A 25,365-nucleotide genomic window follows, 5' to 3' on the forward strand; every position below is an offset into this window, starting at 1 on the left:
TAAAGTTTATTTTAATATATTTGTTTATTTATCGTTATTATCAATATATTTCGAGATAACATTTAAATTTTTCATACTTTTAACATAAAACATTTACTCTATAAAATCGACTTTAACATCTTTGTAACACTTAGGAATATCTTTTGGCAGGCATCTGAACATATTTTTCATTTTTCATACATAACAAAATATTTTCAAGACAACAATTATCAATAACAAATACATTGTGGTCCTGGCCTAACCCACGATGGACTTGATTATTAAATGTCTTAGTGTCCACAGAGCAGCTAAATTTTCTTTTAATGAAAAATATCTTTAACATTTCACTGTGTTAAGTTATAGCACAAAAACATTATCAAAAATATTAATTTAATTTAAATAGCCTATATTTAAAAGTCTTTCTTTAAAATTTGATATAAGAAATGAAAGGCACAAAATAGCTTAATGTATTATATGTAATATTCGATTAGTTTGGTTAGCTGCCAATAGAGTCGCTGAATAACTAAAATTTTCTGCGTATGATCGCTAAATACGCTTACGCTACTCGTTTTTTGTAATTATTTATATTAATATCTTAATATTAAATCTTATAACCTTTTAAAATATATTAATACAATTTTATAAACTTTAAAAAGAATTTGAAAAATAACGATATTTTAAATTACATTTTTATTCACGAACATATTTATTTTCATTAGATGGCGCTTGTATATTTCCTCTCTTTTTAACTCGTGGGAAGTAAGTAATGTAGTATATCGCGGGAAGTGATAAATAATTCTGTTTATATATATATATAATAATGTAATTTTTATTTCTTTATGAGATGAAAGTGAATTGATTTGTTTGTATTTTGTTTTGCGTTTTGAATCGAACAATGAAATAAACAAAATTGATCTTTGTACTTAACATATTCTTATTAATTAATTAAATTATTTTGTTCGATAATTTAATTAGTGAAAGCATATGTAGAATTTTGGTAGGAGTTTAAGGTAATTTGCATGTTTATAAACATATAAACGTAAAGTAATTGTTTATAAGCCATACACCAACGTTTTCTCTCTTAATTTTATTTACAATAAAGATGTACAGTACTGTACATGCTAGACATGCCCAAAACACATAGAATATTTGAGGGGCCACTCATTTAAAAACACTATAAACAAAAAAGTCATAGGACTACTTACTGACTCTGCACCATTCCAGCCGCCATTACTTAAGTTTGTTTTTTTACAAACCAACAAAATATGCTTTAAATACTACACAAAATAAAAAGTAGTTAATATGTTTAATTCTTTTCTTTCTATTATTGACTTCTAAAAATTTTAGGGTTGGTAAGGGGCCTCACACAGTGTTCAGCTTAGGGCCTTGAAACACTTAAATCTTGCCCTGTGTCCCACACAAAATTATTGACATTTTAAACTTTAAGGAAAAATCCTTTAAAATTGACAGCATAACTTGTTTGTATAAAGCTGGACAATCAGGGAAAACTTTTTTGCCAATTCTTAACAGTCAAATTCCCTCTTTCAGTCAGTTATATTTATGAGCTTCTCCAAACTCTGATTTCCGAATAATTGTCTGTTTTTCATGTGGAAATAGACGAAAACTTATATTCGGCTTCCATATGGTTTTTTGTTTATAGAGTTTTTCAATGAGTAGCCCCTCAAATATTTTGTGTGTTTTGGACATGTCTAGCATGTACGTCTCTATTGTAAATAAAATTAAGAGAGAAAACATTGATGTATGGCTTATAAACAATTACTGTTTTTTTCAAATAGTCAAGATTGTTGTTTTTATTAATAAGTTTAAAATATTTTGCTGTAAGAAAGTACTTCTTAATTTAATATTTAATGCATTGAAGAGTAAACAAATCAATTAAAATAAATTATTTTGCTAGAAAATTCATTTGTGAGTATTAGTGATAAAAAACTCATCACATTTAATATCCATTGAGCATTGTGGTAGGAAAATTAGCTGTTGAGGAATATTTTTGGATTATGTGAGAAGAAACAAAGTTATTTCACTCTAGATGCATAAAAATAAATTGTATAAATCATGCAATAGTTCTTCAATAATGCATTGAAGAGCTACAAAACATGTATATACAGTATAATATAAAAATTTCTCAAAAATTTTATTTATTTAACTATAACTTCTACAGTTTATTTTTTCTTCTAAAATTTTAATAAATTATACATTTTTAGTTATATACTGTTTATAGTAAAGTGATAAAACAGTTCTGTATTCTATTGCTAGATAAAGTCTGAATGAATAAAAGCAAAATTATTTTAAAAATTTTATATTGTTGAATGTATAAGTACAAAAATATTTATTATAATAAATTTAAGAAATTTGTAATTCTTTATAAGAAAAAGACATTGAAAAAATAATCAAAGTACAATATTTATTTGATTTTATAAATTTGTTTAATAATAATAGACATATAAAAATTGAATCTGTTAAATATTATTAAAAGTATGAGTACACATGATTTAGATGTTTTGAATTATAGAAAAGAATATTTATCATAAATGCTTTTACAAGATTTTATTTAATTTTTTTCAATTACAGTTTTAATTACTTAATTTGTTTCAGAATTTTAACAGTAATATTTACAATGTAGCTATTCCTTAATTATTATTTTTAAGTCATTACTTTTTCAATACTTTATTTAACAAATAATTTCAAGATAAAATCTATGCAAATTTCTTGAAATTTAACTGAAAAATGATTATGCATTATTTTGTCTAGATTCAAATCACTGCTCATAAACCTTTAACCGGTGCGACGCATAATGTATCAGTCAGCGCAAATGGAGGAATCCGAAAACGTTTGCGCTGACTGATACATTATGCGTCACACCGGTTAAAGATTTATGAGCAGTGTTTTGTATTTATACTCCTGGTGTGTGGTGATTCGTTATTATTTGTCTAGGTTGTTATTACTTGTTTTGAATGTATGAAATTAAACATTTTAATAATAATGATAACAAAATTCTGTTAGGATTTCTTCATATATTTGTTTAAAAAGAGACTAAGTTTCTTATCATAAAATAAATGCCTATGTAATAAATAATGTCAATTTTGACTAATAAACAATGATAAACAAAATATTAACATTGTTTAAATCTAAGAGGCCTCGTTCTTATTTTTAGAACATTTCAAGAAGTTTCATATTTTGTTCAAAATTTAAATTTATATGCGACTAATAAGCAATATTAGTCAATTTTAAAGTTTTCTTTTTTTTTTTATTCTTTTAAAGTTTCTAAAACTTTTAAGTGACATATATTAGAAATGGCATCACGAGGACAGTCAGAAACAGATAGATTAAAACATAATCTGGAAGAACAGCTTGAAAGATTAGTTCAGCAATTAGCAGATTTAGAAGAATGTAGGTAAGTTATTTATTAAATTAATAGAACTAAAAAAAAAATTTTATAATTATAAAGTGAAATTTTTTGAAATTTAAAATCAATTTTATAAGTAATTAGTTTTGTGAACTAAATTCCTGTTATAAATAGGGATGAAATGGATCAAGATGAATATGAAGAGACCAGAAATGAATCTATGGAGCAATTAAGAGAGTTTAATAACTCTTTAAGTAATATTGCAGCTGGAAATATGACTTTAGTTGATGAATTAGGTAGTATGCAATTGGTATGTATTGATTAAAACATGCTTGATATAATTTTGTATCTTTTATTAATGTATGAATTATAATAAATTATATTTATATATCTAGATATTGATAGTTACATTTAATTACAGATCATGTGTGTAAATAATGTATTCTATTAAATGTTAACACTCTCACTAAAATATTATATTTTAAGATAGTAAATGAAACTGATAATTTAAAAAATGTTTATTTCAATTAAAAAAATTCTTTTGTTTAGTTCTAATGAATAATAATTTATATTTATTCAAAATTATATACAGAATTGTTCAAAACAAACCTTAAGTTTTATTTATTTCATATTTAACATACAGCATGTTGAATTTTTACATATTACTGGCTATCTTAAGTCAATATTTAAAATTACATTTAGCAAAATGATTCAATGATATGCAGAAATAAATCATTACTAAAATTAATTGGTAATTAGTATAATCTATGAGTGACATACTATATATTTTTATTTTAATTATAAATGACTGAATTGATAATATTCTTTGAAAACTGCAAAATACATTTTTGTTTAAGTCCAGCAACAAAAGATTTAGATTTTATCTGTGATGTATTTGGTGTTATTGTACTGTACCATCCAGTTAAGTGCTAGAAGAACTCTTGGTTTGTTTCAATTATACACCTTTGTATCCTTATCTTATGTTTAGTATGTAATTTGTCTACAAGGACTTATTTTATTACTAGGACTTATTATATTGGTAACATGATTCTACAGTTTAAGAAAACATATCAGAAAAAATGGTCTTTATTTTTTCACCTGAACACACATTATACGATATCATTGTGTTTCGGACCTGTATGTCCCTCATCAGCAGATTTACAAACAACAGTTTTGAAAACAAAATATAAAATTACTACAAAATTTATAAAAATTCCTGACAGTAAAATAATAAAAGACTAAATAAAACTTACAGTTTTAAAATGTTTTAAACCACCTTTTTATGAATATAACTTATAACTATTGTTATTGTATATGGAATTATTAGAAGTATGATTGGATTTGTGCTACTTATGTTTTTGAATGTTGATGTATTTAGAAATCAAAAAACTATAAGTTTTATTTAGTCTTTTATTATTTTACTGAAAGAAATTTTTATAAATTTTGTAGTAATTTTATATTTTGTTTTCGAAATTGTTGTTCGTAAACCTGCTGATGAGGGACATACAGGTCCGAAACACAATGATATCGTGTAATGTGTGTTCAGATAAAAAAAATAAAGACTGTTTTTTCTGATATGTTTTCTTAAATTGCAGAACCAAGTTACCAGTTTAATAAGTCCTAGTAATAAAATAAGTCCTTGTACACAAATTACGTACTAAACATCTTGGTTTGTTTATTTTAGTTGGTTTAACCAAAAACTCGGTTCTATAATTCTTAAATAGCTTAACTACATGAAAATTGTTTTTTATTAATTTCACATTGATAATTTTCACACCATGATTTATTGTAGTTATTAAAATTTTTAAGGAGTCAGGATATTTATTAGGATTAAGCACTTTACAGGATTTCAATGCCATCTCAAATCAACACTCAATGTTCTGACAATTAGAACACAACTGTTCATACATAACTTTTTCTGAATAAATATCCTGTTTGTTAATACTTCAGAGTTTCTTTCTTTCACTTATACCCATGGAGTCATCTTGTCTAGTTTTGAATTAAAAGTTTTCATAATGAATTATCTAATTTTATTTTCCATTTTTAAAATTTTATAGTGATTATTTAATATTCTATTTTTAATTTTATTACATTGTAATTAAACAGTATTGTTTACATTATGAAAAACTATTATTATGACTGTCTAAATTAATAAAATAAGAAATCAAAACTTTTACCTTTTTTTGCAAATTATATCATTAATATAGATGATAAATTAAAGGAAAAAAAGAATGCAAATAATGTAAAATTAAAATTTAAATCTTTATATAAATAACTGCAAGGTATAAATTTGTTATAAGTAAGTTTGTTAATCACAGTGGATTAGAAAAGTGTTAGGATGATTAATAATCTCCAGTAACAAATGTGATATGATTGTTTATTCAAGTATTAGAAAATAAATTGAATAAATACAACTTTTAAATTTATTAAAATAAAATTTTAAGAAATTAAATATTAATATAATATAAAGATATATTCATTATTAAACTTAATTAAAAGGTTTATATGTAAAAAGTAGAAAGATAAATATGATAAAAATAGTACTTACACTTTTACAAAACTTTGTAAAACAAGTTTAAATGTTAAAATCTTTTCAGGCTATTCAAGCAGCTATTAGTAAGGCATTTAAAACTCCTGAAGTTATTCGTATGTTTGCAAAAAAACAACCAGGACAATTAAGACAGAGAATGGCTGAGGTAATTATTGAATATATTATTATATTTGTATGAAATTTAAAATTTGTGTGTCTTATCAATGTCTAAAATTTGCAATATTTTAATATATAGGTTGCATTTTTTGCATTTTTTATGTTCATTTTAAACATTTTATTTTACTTACAAATAGAAACGATTAATTATATATGATCCACTTTGTTGTATCATTAGTTGCCATCTTTCTACCAGTTTCTCAATACCTCTTCTGAAAAGGTCCTCATATTTTGAGGCAATATACTGCTTCAAATTGCAATACTGCACAATAGCATTTTTGACTTCATTAATTCAACCAAACTTTCTTCTATCTAAATAATTCTGTAAAGATCTAAACAAATAATAATCTGAGGGTGCCAAATCTGGAGAATATGGCAGATGAGGCATAACTTCCTATTGCAATTCTCTTATTTTCTAGGGTTACTTTGGCAATGTATGGTCTTGCATTGTCATGACTCAGTATAGTGCTCTTGCAGTTTACTAGCACTGGTCTTTTGTCTTAATGCTTTGCTTAAACAGTCTAATTGTTCACAATATTTATTAGTATTTATAGTTTGGTTTCAATCTAGTAGTTTATAATACACTATTCCTTTCATATCCCACCATATGTACTGTACAACATTACTTTTTTTTGGTGCAGTTCACTTTTGGTGTGGATGTTGAGGACTCTGTTGGATTTAGCCACGATTGTTACTGTTGAATATTAGTTTAAAATATCCATTTTTCATCTCTAGTAATTACTCAATCTAAAAATGGGTTTCTCTTTTGACAATCACTTTTTTTTGCTGGAACAGGCGCTGGAAAATGCAAATTTTGAAGCTGCACCCTGGCGACAGTACTTTAAAATTTTTTTTGTTGATTTTTCCGTCCGTCTGTGTGTCACCGACTCCTTTTACTTTTAATCAGATGTTTGTGTTTTTTGACAATCAAATAATAATCCAGCAATATTTAATTGTTGTACAAGATCGGTTTCCGTTAATTTGTGCAGAACCCACATATCTAACTTAGAAACTTTTTCAAGTCTTTTAAGATGGTTGCTTTTTTTGGCTTACATTTAGTTTTATAGTCAATTCTATTGTGGTAGCTCTTGGATTGGCTTCAACCAGAGCCTTTAGATTATTACTATTGAACCTGACTGGCCGACCATAGCACTCATTGTCTTTCAAGCTAAAATCTCCTTTCCGAAACTTAGCGAACCACAACTGAGCTTTTCTCACCTTTAAAGTGTCAGTGCCATAAACTTTGTAAATTTCTGATGTTGCCTTACATGAATTTAAATCTTTTTGGAAACAAAAAGCAAAATGTGCCACAGATGGATGTTGTCCTCTTTCATTTCAGAGAACTAAAATGTTCACAAAATAAGATTAAAACTATTCAGATCTTTCTCAAGTTAAAATATTCAAAATATGAATGAAATTAAAAACAAATGGCTGTTTTTTAAGATATTAAAGAACAATTTATTTTTTTATTGTATTGAGATTATATAAGGATTTCAATTTTTATGCAAAAAAAAAAAATTGAATTTATTTGATCTTTTCTAAAGCTACAAATAGAAGTTGTCTAATAGAACTATCAATTTTTCATTATATGACATTGAAATTTACTTAATTTCTAATAGATTATACTGAACTAAATTTATTTTGATTGTTAAAGTTCATTGCACCATTGAAAATCTTTGAAATTGCAATCTTAAACATAATTTATTATGAGGAATGATTCAAATATCTAAACTAGATATATTAGAATTATATCCAAGTATAGCATTAAATCATATACATAGAGATTTATTTCCTCAAAATTAGAAATCATTGCTTTATCACATGTTTATTTTTTATTTAGCATTTAAACAATAAAACTATGTATATTTTTAATATGAAACTCTTAATATAGAACTTATTTTATCATAAATTTGTGGTATATGTAACTTTTATTATAATTTTGGATAAATATACTTTTGTTGTATATTATGTAAGAAATTTAATTTTTCCTTTTGTTTTATCTAATTTTTCATCTTATTTCAGTATTTCATATTTATTTTCTGCTTTACTTCAGCAAAATTTGTTTGTACTTAGAATAAATTTCACATTTTGATTTCATTATAAATGTTCTTTTACAAATAATTGAATTAAAAATTCAACATTTATTTTTTAAGATATTTAAAAAATACTTATTAATTATTTACACAGAAATGTTTAATTTAAAAGTAAGAAGTTCTATTCGTATTATCTGAAACAGTTTATTTTAAATACGGTTTTAATAATTTGGGTATAGACAAATAAAAGACACAGTAAAATACATATTTATTATTTTACTAAAAATATTAGTTATTCATAATTTATTTCTTTTAGTATCAAATAATCATTATCTCTGACCAGATAATATCATATGCTTATTTGAATTTTAATACTATCTTTGTAACTCTACAGACTAGCAAACATTCACAGATGCTGAAGACTAAAATGAATAGATTATAGTATTAGTAGTAATGTCCACTGCAGCTATTAAAATATATATATATTATTTGATAACTGCAGTGGACATTATATATATATATATATCTTAAGTATAAATAGGTATCATATAACTAAGTTCTGATATGAGACCTATTTATATTATAAAAATGACTTATGTGGTCTGACAAATAATGAAGTCGTTATGATTATGAATCAATGTACAGTAAACTGAATGAACAATAATAAACTAAAATAAATTCAAATTCCCCAAAAAATTGAATAATTTTTTTTACTCTGAGTAAAGTACAATACTCATATGGTCATGTAGAAATATCATTAAGTAACTAAAATATGTGTCTTTGCAGTTAGAAATAAGTCTTTCATAATTTTTGTTGTTAGATTAACTTAAAACAAATTATTGCTATTGTTAAGAAATTCATGAAAATCAAAGTATTAAAGAAAATAATTTTATTATGCAGTGTATATATCATTATCCTACGTTAACAAAAGAAAATTCCTTATTCTTTTAATTATAGTCTTAAATCTGAATAAACTATGTCTTCATGGTTTGTCATAGCAAAATTTAATACTTCATTATTGTTTTATTTTTTAAAGTTGTAGATAATAATTATTAGATTACCTAAAACAGGCATGGGCAAGAGGTCAATCATGAGCAAATTTTGAGATGACCGCCACCTTTTTTATTTGAAGGCTCTTTAGAATCTGCATAAGTTTACATGCTTTCACATTAAAATAATATTTTATATTGACTGTATCTTGTACTTTGATATTTTCTAATAATAAGTACATTATTTGTAATTATTATTATCAAGGCTGGTGTTTTTTCTTTCTTTATTTTTTCCCACCCTCTTTTAGTTGTTAAGTGACCACATGACTTGGTGTGTATTACAGTAGAACCTCTATTATCCGGACTAATTGGGGATGAAGGTAGACCGGATAAGGAAAAATCCGGATAATCGAAAAAAATAATAATTGACAGTGCATATAGTATGGATAATTTTTATTTGTCTAGATTTACATATAGCTTCAATATTAAATTATTTTTTATTAAGAAATTCAGTTAATGATTTTTGTTTAAAGCTAGCTGTTCTTTTTGAAGCTGCTAAATCGTGAATACTTTTAAGATATATAAGTTGTCCTGAGTTACACTCTTCTTAGCTCTCAAACCACTTTGTGGCGACATCTAAGCACTGAAAAGCTTCAGAATATGTAGGACCAATATCTCTTACTTCGCAAATCTCTTCGTCTTCTCGATCTTGTTCATCTGAGGCAGATATTTCTTTAATTAATTATTTCCTCCTCATTCAAAATTTGAAATTCGGGATCGTTTGCATCACAATTTAACCACTCAGGTTACATCTTCTTCGTCACATTCAACACATATTGAAATTTGTGCTATTGCTTCCGCAATGTCTCCTATACCACTTTCTACTGTTACTGGAATTTACTAATGGTCTTTCAAAATTTTGTTCTCTGCATTCCATCACGTACGTACATAAATAGTGTTGCAATTCGCCAAGTGCAAATCAGCAAATTCGTACAATTTCATTTTATTTTGAACAATCCGGATAATCAAGGTTCTACTGTATAGGCATCTCTTATCTTACAAAAATCTACCTATTCTTGATCTAAAATATATTTTCGATGAAGTAAACATTTTCAAGCATTATGAATGTAATGCTATCATAAGAGGTTCAGAAGGATTAATTTACTTGATTTCTTTTTAACTCTAAATTAGTCTTTCATCATTATTGTCATTATATTTTATTTAATTCTAAGCATATTTTTTATTCCAACATATTTTAAAATTAATCTGTCTTGTTTTTTCTTTCTTCTATGTAATATATGTAGGTAATAATAAAATATTTTTAGTAATTAACAAAAGCATAATTTTATAAACAAAATATTAATTGTGATTTTTAAATTTTGAATCAAAACACTCAAATTTTGCAGTTCTCTAAAACTTTATGCTTTTAACGACTCATAAAAGAAAGAACGTAGCAATTTAACAATAATTATTAAATTATTTATAAGTATATCAAAAATCCTGAAGCCTGATTGATATATATAAAATTAGTGTTAAATTGATATTGAATTATACTGTTATATACTACTTTGATGAAAATAACTAAAATGTCGAAAACAAAATTTAAATATTTTTAAGAATCAAAATAAAATGTTTATTTTATGATATTATTAAATTTCATATTTATAAAGTTTAAAAAAATTTGATTTGTTAATTATGTTATTGCAAAGCAATAAAAATCAAATAATTGAAATGAACTTTTGTGTAGCTTCCATTTTGAAAATAGTTAAAAAACATTAAGAGTATTTATATCAGTTACAATCTGAACAACAAATTGTTTTGTTACTTAATGTGTTTTAGGGAGAAAGTCAAAAGATATATTTATTTTAATTACTTATAAGAAATATCCAAGGTCAAAAGATTTCCACCCCAAGACCAACAAAATAACCCAAACAAAAATTTAAAGATACAGATAGTTCAAACAAGATACAATAATAATTATGAATTGTATAGTATATATTTACAAAAATTTTATATCATGAATAATAAAGTATATTGCTCCATATTAATGAAACTATTAGTTACATGATAAAAAAATCTATGAATTATATTTAAGAAATAAAATGAAATATGAATACAGGTGTTTCTATGAGATGCTCTGAAGTACAGTACATCCAATCAGATAAAATATAACAATGAAAATATTTTTAAAAAGTAAATAATTAAAGTATTTAGCCTCCCCATTCTTAATGAAAGAATTAATCTAACCCTAGCAATGTTTGGTGAATTAGTATATGATAAATGACTAAATTCATTTAATAACAAATTTTTTTCTAGTTATTGAGAAATTTTGTTAGTCAGTAATGGAGCAGCCATAGATGAAATAAATAAACAATAATCAATGTGCAATTCCAAATTAATGAAGAAAATAGATCAAAGAATATTTTTGGAAAAAATGCTGCAATGGATTGTTAACAAATTATACAGGGTGGGCCAGCGAAAACGAAATGGCAGAGTGTTCGTGTTCGTCCAAGCAAAGTGCTCGGACAGGTCGATTTTACTCTCGAGGGGACATCTTTTGCAATAAAGTTTTTGCAATTCTGAATATTAACTAAACAAACATTTTTTTCGAAATAAATGTTTGTTTAGTTAATACGAAATAAATAAGTTTTTAAAATTTTTTGTTGTCTGTTGTATTCAGAATCGTAAAAACTTTATTGCAAAAGATGTCCCCTCGAGAGTAAAATCGACCTGTCCGAGTGCTTTGCTTGGACGAACACAAACACTCTGCCGTTTCGTTTTCGCCGGCCCACCCTGTATATTGTAAAGAATTATTACCAATAACAAAGATGGCTAATAAGAGTCTTGGAGAAGAGAAAAATACACAATAACAGTTTTATTAAGATTATATTTTCCAATCAAAACTGACAAACAATTTAAATTGGATTGTAGGACAACAGGATCGTGATAAGCGTGATATCATCTGTGTATGCAATTACTGTACATTTAATTTGAGCAAGCAAATTATTAAGAATTATTAATATTTCAAAAGAAGAATAAAATATAGAGAAACATAATATTCACATAATAATTTTTTATTGTAAATAAAACAAAGTAAAAATAAACTATTAATTCGTGTTTTGTTTCATATAATTTTTATATGGAAAACTTTGTTTTTTTATAATTTCCACGTTGAACTTTGAAATTAATCAGAGTATGTTTGTGTTTAAAGTGTTTCAATTTGAAATATCAGAATGAACTATTTTCTGGTGAATTCTTCAGATCAATTGGCAAAAATATTCATTTATAAAGGACAAAAAGTAAACTTATTTTTAATTTTTAAAAAATACTAAAAGTCTAAGAAAAATAATTTTTATAAATATCAAATATTTTGATTTTGAAAATTAATTTTTAAATTAGCTAAATATTTGATGAAGTAACAAAACAATGCTGTTGTCATTTTATCAATTATCTTATTAAAATGTTTTAAAATTTTGAATTAATAAAATTTGAAATGAAGTTACATATAAATGTATTTAAAACAAGTATATTAAAAACAAACAAGTATTGTACATTCAAAAATACTTCTAGTTCTATTTAGTTAAATTTAAAAGGAAGTAAAAACACAGAGTGCAGCATTGGTAGTTTTTTATTTTAGCTAGCACTTTCAACAAACTTATGTTCATCATCTTCAGATGAATGAAAATTTGAAAATAGAATAGTGTTTTAATGTAAATGGAACACATTATTTATATTAAAATTAAAAACCGTTATGAGCATGCTACAAAATTCAATTACGCTAGATGTTGTAACATCATACAATGCATGCATGTATATAGATCCACATTAAAGATGTTATGGCAGACATATATCACTATTTAACCATTTATATAGGGCAATCCACACACTGGGCAGGTCAAGCATGGGAGTGGTGCATGGCTGCAAGGTTGTTGTAATGAGAGATTCCTATATAAACACAAGTTTCTGGTCACTGCAACATCTGAGTAGCATTGTTTGAGCCCATAACTGGTTGTTCTGTTTGAGCACCTTTTTGTGATCTCTGTGGTACGCTTTCCTCTCACGGATAATGTGGTGAAAGGAAATTTAATTTAATAATTTTTAATTTAAAATCTTAATTTCATTTCAGCTGAAAAAATATGATTAAAAATTAATTTATGATCAAACACAAATTCATTGAATTTTATAATTTTTTACATTACATTAAAGAAAGTATCATATTTACTTTCTGAGATTTAATTTAACATTAAGTGTTTCCATTCTTCATCTGAACTATTTAGTTAAAATGCAAATTAGTCAATGCTATCACTTTTGACTATCAAATGAGATATCTCAAGTCATATGATTATTTTACTTTGTTAATAGCAGTGTAAAATGATAACAGTAAATTATCTCATATATTTAGCTTTGGTGGCCACTCTGTGTTTCCTGCATGCCAAGAAAAAGTATATGAAATACCTTTAGTAATATAGAGTATATATCAATAGATTCATAATTTCAATAATTCAGTGAAACAATTGTCATATTCTTACATAAATCAAAAAACTTTAATTTCAAAATTCCAGAATACCAAACCACAAATGAAACAATTGCTCTTTCTTGCACATTCTCAGTAGTGTGCAAGTGCCTCACAATAATCACATAAAAACTCCAAATCCGAGAGAGATTGAAAAATCTGTCTACTTATAGTCAAAGATTTAATGTAGGATGACATTAAAGTGATGTTTATTTTGTACTACATAGTCTCTTAGATTAATATTAACAAATAGCAACAAAATTAATAATAATTACAAAAATGTTTAATTTCAGTAATTTTTAAAAGACAAATTATAATGAAATCTATAATTTTAATTTATTCATAAGTCATTTTATTTTTCAGTATATGCTTTTAAATGAAAATTTATACCTGAAAAATTTTTTTTTTTTGCAGTTGGAAAGAGATGCTAAGATTGGTAAAATCAGTCAAGATTGTTTTATACAACAGAAATTGGAAATTCTTGCAGCATTAAAAAAGTTAGGAGATTCCTTAGATGCTGCTGAATTGAATTTGCTTGAAGAACATTCTTCCAGTGCATTGAAAGAATTTGAAAAAGTCACTAATGACATTGGTAAGTAATCATTTGAGCATTTATTGTTATAATAAGAAACAAATAATTATTATATTTAATAAATGTAGTTAGAAATTTTTAGAATATATAAAAAAAATGCACAAAAACACTATATCAATCTTATTAACATAGAACAATAATAATTAGATATTGAAGTTTGATTTTTAGGGGTTTTGTTTAGTGGACTTTTCAGAAATATGAAATTATTTTTCTTTAGTAACAAATATTTTTAATCATTTGCTTTGTTAAATAATTTCTGTGAAAAACTATTGATGTGTTGTTTTAATTAAGAAATTTAAAATTCTGTGTTTGTTAGATTGTTACAGAGGAATAAAATTTTGTTTCTGTTCTGATAGTGATGCACACATAACTAGCTAACACATTCAAAATGCTATCATCTGTATGATTGGGAATAGAGGCATTGCGTATGAGTAAGAGAGTATTTTATATTATTATAAAATCTATTCAGCCACAATAGATGTGGAATGAAGCAGAGAGAAGTGCAACTGTTTTATGAAAGATAAGTGTATTATTCATACACATATTTACAGTAGCTGTTTAATGTTTCTTGATATGACTTGATTTCATCATGTGACATGATTTTGGGGTGGATTAAGTTTGAAGTTACTAATAATATAACAAACATAGCATATGGTCCAAGAATGTTATTAAAAAAAACGTAAAGATAGTACAGGAATTTTTTGAATATAGACCATATCACTTAACATTCCTATCCTATTCCTTGCATGTACGTGATCCCATTAAATTGGAAAAGGGAGCTGTAGCATAACAAATGGGCTAGTTCAAGAATCTGTTGGTGCATTGCGGTGCCTTCAACTATCGAAAACAGGTAGTCCCTGAGTTTGCAAAAACAAGGTGGTAGTTCTATTGAAGGTAATAACGATCGGAAGTCTAAGACTGTAGCATAAGCTGGATGTGCTGTCTTTTTTAATTGTTCTATAAGTTCTGCTGGGTTGGATGTATTGAATCGATATCCTTCCAGGTGGGGGATGAGTAAGTTGTGCATGATAGTTTCTAAATTACGAGTGGGGGCCTTAGTTTTGTCCACCACCGGTCTGAGTTGTGCTTTTTTATGTGTTTTTTGCGAATGCGAACAACCACGGTATTTCAGGAGCATCTACTATTATGTTTCTCATATTTATTTTTTTGGCTAGCTTTGTGTTCGCAAAACGCTTGACCCTTGATTGTAACTTATCAATATAGATCTCCTGTACTTCCATACATCTGGTCATGCTAATGTATTCTTTTAAGTTCTTTTCATATGTATCACACTTCATCACTACTAATAATTTATCCTTGTCTGCTCTGGCCAGGGTTATGTTGTTGTGTTATATCCATCTTATGGTTTTCTTTAGCTTGTTTTGGAAGTGATATACCTCCCTCGTTTCTTTGGAATTTCTTATTTTAAAAGCAGCCATCCATCTATAGTACTCTTTTTGGTTCTCTGTGAGTCCTTTCAAGAGAATTTCTAAGTCAGGAATATAAGATAAGGCCGCTCAGTTCATTGCAGGTTTAGGCACGTATGAGGGTCCAAACGATAACACGTCTTTGGCAAACTCAGGAACTTGAATGTCGTTCCAAACTACAAATGGACACTTTTTCATTTTTGATTCCATGGAAACTTGAAATCTGAATATCCAGTTTATCTTTCTGTTATATTGTTGTCTTAGATTACTGATCAATCTTTGTTGGATCTTGGATAGTTTGGCATTTGCAATAGTCAAGGATCTTGGGTTTGAACGATTGAAGAAGACAGAAGACAAATTTGCTTTGAACAATTGAAGAAGACAGCACATCTGGCTTATGCTACAGTCTTAGACTTCCGATCGTTATTTCCTTCGATAGAACTACCACCTTGTTTTTGCGAACTTGGGGACTACCTGTTTTCAATAGTTGAAGACACCACAATGCACCAACAGATTCTCAAACTAGCCCATTTGTTATGCTATAGCTCTTTTTTCCAATTTCTATCCTAATTCTATAAAGAATTGGAACAGATTTGTAAGATATTAGGTTCTACCCTTACAAGATATAGATTGTTTAGAAACTTATATGGTGTTTAAATTAGAATTTTCAAAAGCTATGCTGAGAAATCTCATTGAAAAACTAATGTTGAGAATTTTCTGGTAATGAACAATGAAGCACATTTGCACATAATGGAATAGCGAGAAAGGATAGTTTGTTTTGGAGAATTAGATGAAAAGGAAATAATACTGACAAATGATGATAAATTGTTCAAAATCTTGTTTATTCTACATAATTCTAAATAAGTTCTTCTAAGCTGAAAATGGTCAAATATTCAACTGAAAACATTTAAACATTTCTTCACTTTATTAAAAACTGTTGGCTAGCTAAAATAAATAGTTTAATTTGTGTGTGAACCTACTGTTTAATTAAAATAGAAATTCTTTATTCATTTTATATTTGTATCATAATTGCATTAATATACCTAAATTAATTTTTATCTCAGCAATCGAATATCTGAAAGATTTTTATTATTATTAATTTACAATTCAGAATAATTTTATTGATTGATTGATTAATAATTTACATTACAAGAAGTTTAATGATCTGAATTTATTATTAGACTTTATAATATTTAGCTGTTAGAAAAAAGAATCAATGAAATAAATGTGTAAAAATTTAAAGTGTACAGCTGATATTAATATTTTATATATCTACTTTTTTGCCTAAAATCTTTACATAAAAATATTATAAAATTTCTTTTAATTACATTATTATGATTCTGAATACTTTCAGGTACAAGTGAGAAAATCTTGGAAATGGCTGGTTCAAAGTTGAAGAATGTAATTTAAAAAATATAAATTTGATTTAATGTTTATTCCAGATTGTAAATAATTGAATTGTTTTGTTTATATATTGTTTGTAAATGCACTGTTTATATATACATTAAAAAATACAATAGCTTTGAATAAAAATGTTCTTAATCACAAGAGATTTATAAAATTTATTCTGTGACATGTTTAGAATAAAATATGAAATATTCTTCTAGATCATTTTTGAAATATATTTTACATATAAGAATTTTTATTTACAGTAGAGCATCGATTATCCGAAACAATTTGGAACTGGGGTTGTTCGGATAACTGATCATTTACGAAAAAGTTTATTAAACATAAAACTGTACTGTATATATTTTGTATCACATGTCTTACAAATACATACCGTACATAAAATAGTACATTAACGTAAGCCTACAGTTTAGGTTGACAGGGAGAGGGAGAGTGCTGAAGCACCACATCACTAGCGGAAATTTGAATTTGCCGACTGGAATGGTTTTGGTTGATCTGTAATCGGATAATCGATGCTCTATTGTACTTTTATCTCAGTTTAATATATATTTTAACTACAGCTTAAAAAATCAATAATTTACAAGATTAATTATTAAACAGGTGAAAATTTGAATGTTCATTATATGATAAAATAAAAACAAAATAGTTGTCAAGATGACGAAATGTTTTATTTGTATTCTTGAATTTTCAGTGTTACCCATAATACACTAAATTTCATTAAATTATTATTATCTATTGAATTTTTTTTGTTTATAAAACTGTATTTAGCAAATAAGAATTAAAAAATAAAATTATTTCACTTTGGTTTCTATTTTGAAACTGTCCTATCATTAGAATTACTGAGAAGTTGTAGAGAAGTTACAGCATCATCTATCTGAATTTATTCAGATTTAATAGTATATTTAAACTAGGTAACAAAAATTATATAATGTCTTTTAGTAATAAATATATTTGGGACAATTGGTTACATTATTTCACATGAATTTAAATGTTTTTAAAAACTGAAACAGTTTGTATTCAAAAACAATTGTTTTGAGTCTGATTTAATCAGTTGCTTTAATATTTTACATAGAGAGTTCTGTTGAAATTATTCAAAAATACTTTTCTCAGGATAATCAAATTTGAAAAATATCATTTTCAGATTCAATAAAAATTGTAAAATTTTCATTTAACATTGTGTTTCATGTTATATTTTGAAAGATTATGAAAATGAGAGCTTAAAAAAATCACAGTAATAATAAATCAGTGAAATTTATAGAAAACAATACAATAATTAGGTATTTTATATCTTATGCCTCAAATTAATTAGAAGTCTATTAGAAGAATTGAATAAATTGATTCATTTTCTTCACATTTTCAGGTAAGTGTCTTAATATTTTATTTAGTCAGTCTTCTGAAAATTGTATTTATATTTAATTTATATGTTTTTGCCACCACTTAATATCTTATATAGTAGAGTGTCATTTATCCGAAAACCGGTCAACCGAAACGTCAGTTAACCGAAAGCTGTTCCAGTCGGACTGTGTCGTGCTGAATCGAACGTTTTTGATACTACATTAACTTCCAAAATATAATTTTTTTGTTTTTATATTTTTCAGTATATTTATTTTGTACAAACAAAATAAATAAATAATTTTTAACAATACAATAGCCACAATTATTATTTTAAAAAATTTACGTTAGGCATAACATCCAGCGCTGGATCGCATAGGTGCTAGGCCCGATTGAATTTTTTTTTTGCGGGGCCCCTCAAACTTTAAGTAACAAAATTAATTAACAGTTAATTTACTTATTGAAATATGTTGTTTTATTTTTAATAATAATATACCTAGATATTTATTTTTGTAACATGTACTATTTTTAAATATGTAAATTTTGAAGTGATGCGGGGCCCCTTCAAGCGCGGGGCCCAATTGGCACCAATCGCTCCAATCGCCTCAAATCTGGCCCTGATAACATCAATGAAAATTCAACGCAAAGCGACGTGCAATGGAGAAAAATTTCAACATCGGATAGATTAAAATATTTTTTCGTACACGATTGGCTATCCGAAAAATCAGTTAGCCAAACAACCCCAGTCCCCAATTGATTCGGATAAACGACGCTCTACTGTATTATTGTTTTTTGAACATATTTATGCAGTTATTTTAAAAAAAAACATTAATTTTAAATCCTATTACTATAATTCAAATAGGATTTATAGTAAAATGGTAAATATAACTCTTGTTCCAAAGTGGAATAATAGCAATATTTCTTAATGGTTCTTAATTATAAAAATAAATTTTTGGTTAAAATTAAGCTATTAAATAAATTCTTGATGTTTATGTGTAATGGATGGATGGCATAATTCAATAAATTAAACAATGTTTATTAATTTGTTTAATCATTAATTAACTATATTATAATTCAAATGTAACCCGGCAACAAGTATTTGGATTATTGAAAATATTTTAAAAAATTATTTTAATAATCAAAGATAAAAATCAGCATTTTTCAAAAAATTTTATAAATCCAAGATGTAATTTTGTGTGTGTATGCATGTGTGTTGTTACGACCATATTTGCTTATAAGCTAAACAAGCTGCAACTTAAGACCTCACACTTTCACATGTATTATTATTTGGTGGGATGAAAGAGTCTGTTATAAGTCATAGCTTAGTGCTGCTTAATAATGGTAATTAAGCTATAAAATATACTAAAATATGGCTGTATAAATATATATAGCCATAATGGTAATTTCAGTCCTAGAGTTTGTGTGTATTTGAAGTAATCTAAATAATTTTATGGCTGTAAACACTTCTCTGAAAAAATTTCCATCAAAATTACCTAAATAGCCAGCTTTTGAATATCCATGTCTATTGCCTAGTACTGAAAACAATGCTATTATTTTGTTTATTATATTATTTTTGTTTCTTGATGTTTGATAGAATGCTATTCTTAAATATTAAACAGCATTGAAAAATGAAATATTACAAAAATAAATGTTATAGATAACTAATATTTTAGTTGCTGATATTATCAGTACTGAGAATTTCTTTCAAAACATTAAAGATAAAGATCTGTAGAAAGTTACTTCAGAATCAAAGAACAATAGAATATATTTCTCAACCAAAATTTGCTTTCTATATTTTTGTAATTTTTAAATATTGTAAATGGTATTGACATTCCATTCTCAAAGTTTTTGTGTAATAGCTGAAGATGACCAAAAGTAGATGAAAAATATTTGTTTTAATAAACAAATTTGTAATGATTTCCAGAAAAAAAAAAAAACACTTTGTTATAGATGTTTTATAAAATGCTGCCAAATTTCTCTGAATTTTTTGTTAAAATTTTAATTATAGTCTAGAAAATTAATTTATGCATATAAATACTGTAAATAAATTTTCACATGCATAAAGAGAGGGGGGAATGTATTAAATCAAGAACCTTACATTGGAAGATGGAATATATGACTTGGAAGGTCTAGTCCGAGGGTTCACACAATTGCTCTCTATAGTCCTGAATATTTTATTTACCAATTATTAATGTGTAGTAATGGTGAAGATTTTTGTACCATTCTTAGTATTTGACAAATTGTAAGATTAGGATAGCTTGAAAAAGCTTGGAAATTGACTTAAATTGGTTGGAATTAATTTCTGCACAATTATTATTTTTGTTGCAAATGTCATGCTCAGCTGATACTGGTATCAAGTGCTATGCCAGACTAAAGTCAAGGCATAGTTACCCAAACAAATGTTAACATTAAGCTGTGTTATTGGTAAATGTGTCAACATCTAGAAACTTCCTAACAATGTGGTGTTCAATATTACAGCTTTCTGTAGTGCCATGTATATGTTTTTATTAAGATTTAAGATTGCTCAACTTTTGTGTAGTGTATGTGATATGACACCAGTAGAAGAGAGGACAACAGGTAGAGGATGGATAAGGTATTTAATGTACCTTATCCATCCTTCACATCTGTCTTATTTCTTGAACGAGTGGAGAGTACTCGTTGATTTTTTCAGTATGAGCAATTTTTGTTACGAGTGGAATGGAGAAGTCTATTATATAAGCGATCTTACTTCTTTTGTCAATGAGTAATGTCAGGTCTATTGTGATAAATTGTTTTATCTGTGATTATGATTATCATAGTATATTTTGTGTATCATTTTCTAATACTGCCTGTGGAGTATATTTGTAGTGTGGTACCCAGAGGTTTAATAATCTGTGCAAGCTTATATTTGTTACTTGATTATGCCTATGTAAATAGTCTGTTTGTGTTAAGAGCTTGCAACCAGAGATTATATGTTGAATTGTTTCTGGCAGAATGTGGCATTTTTGGCACCAGTATTTGTGTGATGTATCCTTCCGGATGTGTTTTCTGTAGTTTTTAGTGTTTATGATCTGATCTTGAATGGCAACCATAAAACCACCAATCTCTTCAAACAGGCAACCCTAGTCAGCCAGTACTTTGATGCAGTTTTGTCAACATAGTCCTGCACTAGGTCATCGGTATGCGTAACAGGAAGTACAGTACCTTTTGAGTCCATGAGTGGTGTCTGTGTTTTTGTGTGTTAAGCTATGTTCAGGTGCTCAGAGTGTAAGTTTAAAGTGTGTGGTTACTGTCTGCCAGAGTTATAGCTTTATTTAATCTTGATGTTTCTTGTTTTTTGTGGAAAAACTCCCACAGTGTGTAAATTTGTTTGCAGTGCAGGTTAACTATACAGTAGGTGATCGGTTAACGAACATAATTCGTTCCAAGACTTTGTTCACTATCCGAATTGTTTATTAACTGATTATAAATTTACCATAGGTTTTTATGGGAATTTGATTAATTTGTTTTGAAGACCCTCAAAAATAAAAATATATACTTTTTTACTATGTTTATTTATATGTAATAATAAAAATACATATATACACAGTCTTGCATTTTTACTAGTCATGTTTTTTCCGTTTGTGGGGGGGTTAAAGAATCTGTCTAATGTCGATTACTTTTCTCTCTTCTTCAGGAGTTTTCAGAAGTGATTAATAGCATTGTAATTGTAGAGATCTCTAAGCCTATTAACCTTAACCTGGTTTGGATTCCATTCTAAGACTGTTGTTCTGACATCCTCCCACTTCTTCAAAAGATGTTTAATAGCAGATATCAGCATTAATCCTCTTTTTCAGAAGAAAACATATCTCACTGAGTTTCTTGGCGTTCTTTTGTTGTCAGATCAGTTTCAGATTCCATTATGAGCTCTTCAATGTTTTTATTTCTCAGATGTGATTTTTGTTACTCCTTAAGCTGCTTGAGTCTTCTTGATTATACTGTATCTTTCTTAGATAAGATTGAACTGCAGCCTACTGTAGACCTGTTCAAGCCATCCTGCCCAGCAACATCAGACATCATCTGCCCACTCTCTATCTTTGCTATTATATTCCCACCTTTCAAAAATAAAAACTGATGCAAAACTTAATGAGTGCCCGCCTGACAGTCTCACGAATACTATAAAAGAATTGTTTCTGTCAGAAAAATAAAAGGCTAGAATTACAAGGGAGAGTTTCAAAGTTTGGAGGAATACTATCTGATCAGTACATACCGGATTGAGTGTCAATGTCGACATCTCTTGCACTCTGAAAAGTTCCAAATTGTTGCCTGAAGACAAGGGAAGACCAATTGGTATTCATTATTTTACCTGGCTTCTTCTTGTGTTTGTTCTGTGAGGTGTTCATTGTCCAAACATAAAAATCTTTCGCGAAAGTGTTCGTTATCCGATTTGTTTGTTAACTGATCACCCACTGTATTGGTAAGGCAATGGCCACCTTCTTTACAAGGAAGGGTTAGTTTATTATTATTATTATTTTAAATATGTATATGTATATAAGCAATTTCATCAACCCAATTTAGTTATATCCAAAATCATCTTTTATCAAAATAAATTTTTAAACCAAATGGTCTGCAAAATACTTATAGCCCAATGATTCTGATTTATGGGTTGTTTGGTTTTAAGTATAAGTTTTAAGCCAAATAGTAATTGAAATAATGTAAACGTCTTTATTGTATACAATTGTAAATAGAAAAAGTATAAGCATAAATAACAGTAGAAAATATTACAATAAATTTTATTTTATTATAGATCTGTTTAGTGTGAAATCAAGTGTCTGTGTACCTAAACCTTATGGAGTTTATGAATCAACAAAAATTACTGGCACGGTTTCAAAATACGTGAAATTAAGAATATTAAGCTATACAGAAAATGAATGAAAAAAAATATAGACATTTTTTAAAAACATTGTCATTCATTAAAATCATATAAAATTATACAATATACTATAAGTGATCAGATTTATTAAAATTTTAAATTTACAGAATAATAATACAAAATGAATTAAGAAAAATAATGAATGATAATTAATTTTTTCTATCATGCATCTTTGAAAGTGTGTTAAAATTTTGAAGTTCTTTAATAAACATTTTTTTTCATACTTTATTTTAATTATTTTTAAAATAAAATGAATGCTATTATTACTGAAAATAAGTTATTTAGAATAAATTTTACTATAAAACTTTTTAAAATATCCAAGATTGATTGTATTTGCACTATTTGTCCACTAATAAAGTCAGATAAAAATATTAAAAAGACAAAATTATTTTTCTGTCATCATACTAAATAATCCTGAAAATGTTTCCATTGCAACTAGCTAAAAATTTAAGTACTTTGCATTAAGTTCGTGATGGCACCAATTTCTAATATGATTGATTGTAAGATGTGCATCATAATTTTGATTTTTATTATATGTTAACAACTAATTAGCATTAGTTGATGCTGTGTAAGAAAATTGGATACACACTAGAAATACTATGATATTTTATTACTTTACACATATGTTTGTATATATTTTATTCATAACACATTACATTAACTACTCATAATAAATAGTAGTATTATTAGTATTATATCTGCAGTTACATTTTACGAGTTTTTAAAAAAATTAGTTTTTAGATGGTCGTGCATACTTAAATTTTGAAGTACTGTCTCTTTTCTGTATACTTCTGTATTACACAGTATACCCATAAATGCAGCCAAGGGGTCTACACTTCTCCATCAAGTTCAAAAACAATAGTAAGTTAATAATAAAAAAATGATACAAGCAAAATTATATAACACTGAAAAATATATCAATTGTAGAAATTTTGTATTAACATTGGATTTATTTTAATGTATTAAAATTATGTATGTATGTGTGATAATATATTTATGTTTGTATGCAAGTGAGCACCATGAAAAAATTTCTGGGTACAATAGTGAAGTAGTATTTTAAATTATTATAGGTGCTACACATTTAATTTAAACACTTTAGTTATAAGTGAATTTAAAATAAGAAATTCATGTTATTTATACAGCACAATAAATGTGAACAACAAATATCAGTATATGATATTTATCATTTGAATACTAATGTATTATTGATGCTTTTGTGTATTATTTTTCTTGTTGCTTTATTATTTAAATATTGAATAAAATATGATAAATTTTGAAAACTGGAGTGCTCTGTAATTTTCATTTTTTTCATTAAAATTAGTTATGGGTTTTTCATTTTACAGAACTTTGTTGTATCAACTATTTTTATAGACTGAATTTTGTATGTAATGTGTGGAATATATACCATATGTAAAATATTTGATGATAATGTAAGATTTGTTATCTTTGTTCTTGCAATAAATGCTGCATTTTTTATATAAACTGAACCTTCTATTACGAATAATCTTTATATAAATTTTCTCTTAAGTGACAGTAAGCAAATAAATTAATAGACACAAGCAATGTCAGATATTTGGAATTAATTCAATGATCAAATTATCTTTTATACATTATCTTTTCCAAACATTATTTTTAAGTTAACTGCACATTAAATTTTGAGAAAACTTATAAAGTTAATTTTTGATTGAAAAATCAATAAATAATAATTATTTATTATAATTGTAATTTTTGTAATACAGTAAGTTTTTTGTTATCAATATTTATCATATTTCAAAATTAAACAATGACATTTCATAATCAGTTGATACGGTAATCTTCGGCCATCTCCGATAAGATTATTGTAAGAGTTCAAGAGGAGTGTTTAGCAAATAATTTATCGGTTGTAAAAGCTACTACGCGAAAAAATTTTTGATTTCCAAACCAATGATTAGGGTTAGAACAAATTAAACAAGTATAATATGCAACTAATATCTATTTTCTTTTAAAGCAGATGTTTTCTGTCAACTTTTAAAAACACTTTAACATTGAAAAATGTATAAAATATATCACAAAATTTAACTATCGTTTTAATAGAAAAATTTAGCATAATATTAAACTAGGTTCTAAACCGATTTTTTAGTACAAAAAAACA

At 26.3% G+C, this 25,365-nt stretch overlaps 1 protein-coding gene across 1 annotated transcript; it reads left to right on the forward strand.

Annotated features, from left to right (window-relative positions):
- Positions 1–693: 693 nt before the first annotated feature.
- Positions 694–17,152, forward strand: LOC136990453 (protein LZIC-like). The gene is made up of 6 exons (XM_067288839.1): positions 694–738; positions 3,259–3,391; positions 3,518–3,653; positions 5,941–6,039; positions 14,000–14,177; positions 16,959–17,152. Exons 2-6 carry the CDS (start codon positions 3,291–3,293, stop codon positions 17,012–17,014), a joined length of 570 nt encoding a protein of 189 aa, XP_067144940.1. The 5' UTR covers positions 694–738; positions 3,259–3,290; the 3' UTR covers positions 17,015–17,152.
- The last annotated feature ends 8,213 nt before the right edge of the window (positions 17,153–25,365 follow it).

This window comes from Centruroides vittatus, unplaced genomic scaffold (assembly GCF_030686945.1).
Source record: "Centruroides vittatus isolate TY-2023 unplaced genomic scaffold, ASM3068694v2 scaffold_932, whole genome shotgun sequence".
Lineage (NCBI taxonomy): Eukaryota > Metazoa > Arthropoda > Arachnida > Scorpiones > Buthidae > Centruroides > Centruroides vittatus.